Source organism: Tarenaya hassleriana, unplaced genomic scaffold, assembly GCF_000463585.1.
Source record: "Tarenaya hassleriana unplaced genomic scaffold, ASM46358v1 Cleome83, whole genome shotgun sequence".
Lineage (NCBI taxonomy): Eukaryota > Viridiplantae > Streptophyta > Magnoliopsida > Brassicales > Cleomaceae > Tarenaya > Tarenaya hassleriana.
Genome location: NW_010970743.1, coordinates 150,112 through 152,543, shown reverse-complemented (window position 1 = coordinate 152,543; position 2,432 = coordinate 150,112). Strand labels below are relative to the sequence as shown.

Genomic DNA, 2,432 nt, shown 5'->3' with positions numbered 1-2,432 from the left:
CTCTCTCTCTCTCTCTCTCTCTCTCTCTCTCTCTCTCTCTCTCTCTCTCTCTCTGCAACTCTCAGATCCGTCTGTTACTGGTCTTGCTATTCATTCTCAAATGTAATCATAACAGATCATTATTATCAATGTAACTCTTGTGATGAGCTAGACATGATCTCCATGGTGGGTTCCACTGAAACCGAGATAACATAGATCTGAGGCCCAGCTTAGCTATAAGCCTCTGTATATAAACATCTGTAGTCCTAGATTCTCCACCTGTTGTTCATTGTTGTTGTCTATAGATTCAGCGACACTGATTTTTCTGTGAGTTCTTGTGATTTTCATTGTAGATTTGTCTGTTGTGAAGACAAAAGACTCAGAGTGGCTCTTCTTCTGTCCGTTGGATCGGAAGTACCCAAACGGAAGTAGAATGAACCGTGCTACGGTTGCTGGTTACTGGAAGGCGACGGGAAAGGACCGAAATGTGAAATCCGTTAAGAATTCCATCATCGGCGTTAAGAGAACCCTGGTGTTCTACACGGGCCGAGCCCCGAAAGGGACAAGAACCTGCTGGGTTATGCACGAGTATCGTGCCACCGAGAAGGATCTAGATGGCATGAAACCTGGTCAGGTAATGTACTTTCTGTCTTTTGGTGTTTGCCGCTTCCAAAATGATGAAAAACACCCTTCACTTGACATTGTCATTATCTAAACTGTGAATCTTTATTTTCTGATCTGGTTCTTGTGTTGTCCTACACAGAGTCCATTCGTCATATGCAAACTGTTCAAGAAACAAGACGAGAACCCGACAGCAGAGGATTCGAAGTCTGATGAAGTTGAGACCCTTGTTTCGTCTCCGGCCATTGCAAAATCTTCCGCTGATGAGTCGAAGTCCGATGAATCTCGAGCCTTAGAAACATGTGAAAGAAAGCCCTTCGAGGTCTCGGAATCTTCCCTTGTAGCGATTGCAGAGTGTCACAGTGACCAAAGTGACACTTGCGACCAACCTGCTAAAGTTACTTTTACTGAGGTGAGAATGAACAAAAACCCGTATTTGTTTCCTATACATTGGATACTTAATCGCGTTTTAATGTATTTTTCTTGAACTGTTCCACAGATTGAAGATCTCAAATGGCTGCCTGTTGAGATGGAATCCCTGGATTTCAAAATGTTCTCTCCATTGCACTCTCAGGTTCAATCAGAGCTTGGATCATCCTTTAATGCATTTCGATCTGGCTCTGACAACTTGTTCAGCAACCACGATGGCCTTCAAATTCAGACTCAGTATGGTACAAACTACGAAGATGCGTTTATGTCCGAGTTTTTGGATTCGATCCTTGTGAATCCAGACGAGTTTTCCGGTACGGTAGCACCACCAGTTCAAGAACAGGTATAGTGGAAAATACCCAAAGCTCATAATACATCAGTCGTTAACTTCTTCCTCGGAAATCTGTATGGCTAAACCACAATCACGGAAAAATCTCGTCATCTCTTGGAGCAATAGTAAGTAACTCAAATGCACCTCATGTGTTTGCAGGTAATACAGGCGTATCTCGATCCAGACAATTGTACTGATGTGTACGAAAGGGGAATCACGATTAGGGCACGGAGGAGTCCACAGTCTCAAGCTTGCATTGGCAATGTTTTGATGGCTCAGGGCACGGCCCCGAGAAGATTACTTCTCCAGAGGAAACTCGACGGGCTTGAGTCAGGGCCCGAGAATCATCCCCGACTTCAACATATCAAGAAAGAGGTGAGGATCTTAGGAGCGGTTATTGAAGTAATGCTTCTCAATACACTTGATTCCATCGTGGAGTTTCGAAAATCTACTAAAATCAATAGTTGTTTAGATTTGGGATTTCTAACAACTCTATTTAAACCTACTAAAATCATTTGATAACTATTTGTTAATAACTGATCTTGATCAATAACAATCTCGTCGTTTTCCCATTACTTAAGTCCCATTACCTATGAACAGTTGGCGAAACAGCACAAACACAGAAAGCTGTTCTTGTCTAACTGTTACAGATTCATTAAAGATATGATGACCCGTTTGTGTTACAAAAATGCACAGGTTGACGACATGGTGACAGAGATATCGAGAAAGGGACGTGAAAAGTACGTTAGAAGGAATAACACCGGTTTCATATTCAAGAAAATCGCGTCGATGACGACTTGCTCGTACGGGGGATTGCTCAAGGCGGCTGTTGTGGCGGTCGTGTTCTTGACATCTATCTGCGGTCCGATGGCAGATATCTTCTGACGATATCGATGTCCATGTCTCGCCCTCTTCGTTGTCGTGTATATAGAGCTCGGCCCTGATTCTTTTTCTTTCATTACAACACCTTTTTTTGTTGTATCAGCTTCATGTATGTATTTAGAAATATGAGAGAAAGATGAGATGAGACAGAACCGATCTGTTGTAATGAACTTCAGGGTTAGTACGCCGT

At 42.8% G+C, this 2,432-nt stretch overlaps 1 protein-coding gene across 1 annotated transcript in view; it reads left to right on the top strand.

Moving 5' to 3' along the window:
• LOC104803316 (NAC domain-containing protein 62-like) overlaps positions 1 to 2,426 on the top strand; it is a 3,020-nt gene extending 594 nt beyond the window's left edge. Inside the window, exons 2-6 of the mRNA XM_010527237.2 lie at positions 333 to 613; positions 743 to 1,012; positions 1,100 to 1,372; positions 1,520 to 1,735; positions 2,057 to 2,426. Coding sequence (XP_010525539.1) covers positions 333 to 613; positions 743 to 1,012; positions 1,100 to 1,372; positions 1,520 to 1,735; positions 2,057 to 2,245 — 1,229 coding nt within the window. The 3' untranslated portion in view covers positions 2,246 to 2,426. The remainder of the gene's footprint in view (positions 1 to 332; positions 614 to 742; positions 1,013 to 1,099; positions 1,373 to 1,519; positions 1,736 to 2,056) is intronic.
• Positions 2,427 to 2,432: the final 6 nt, after the last annotated feature.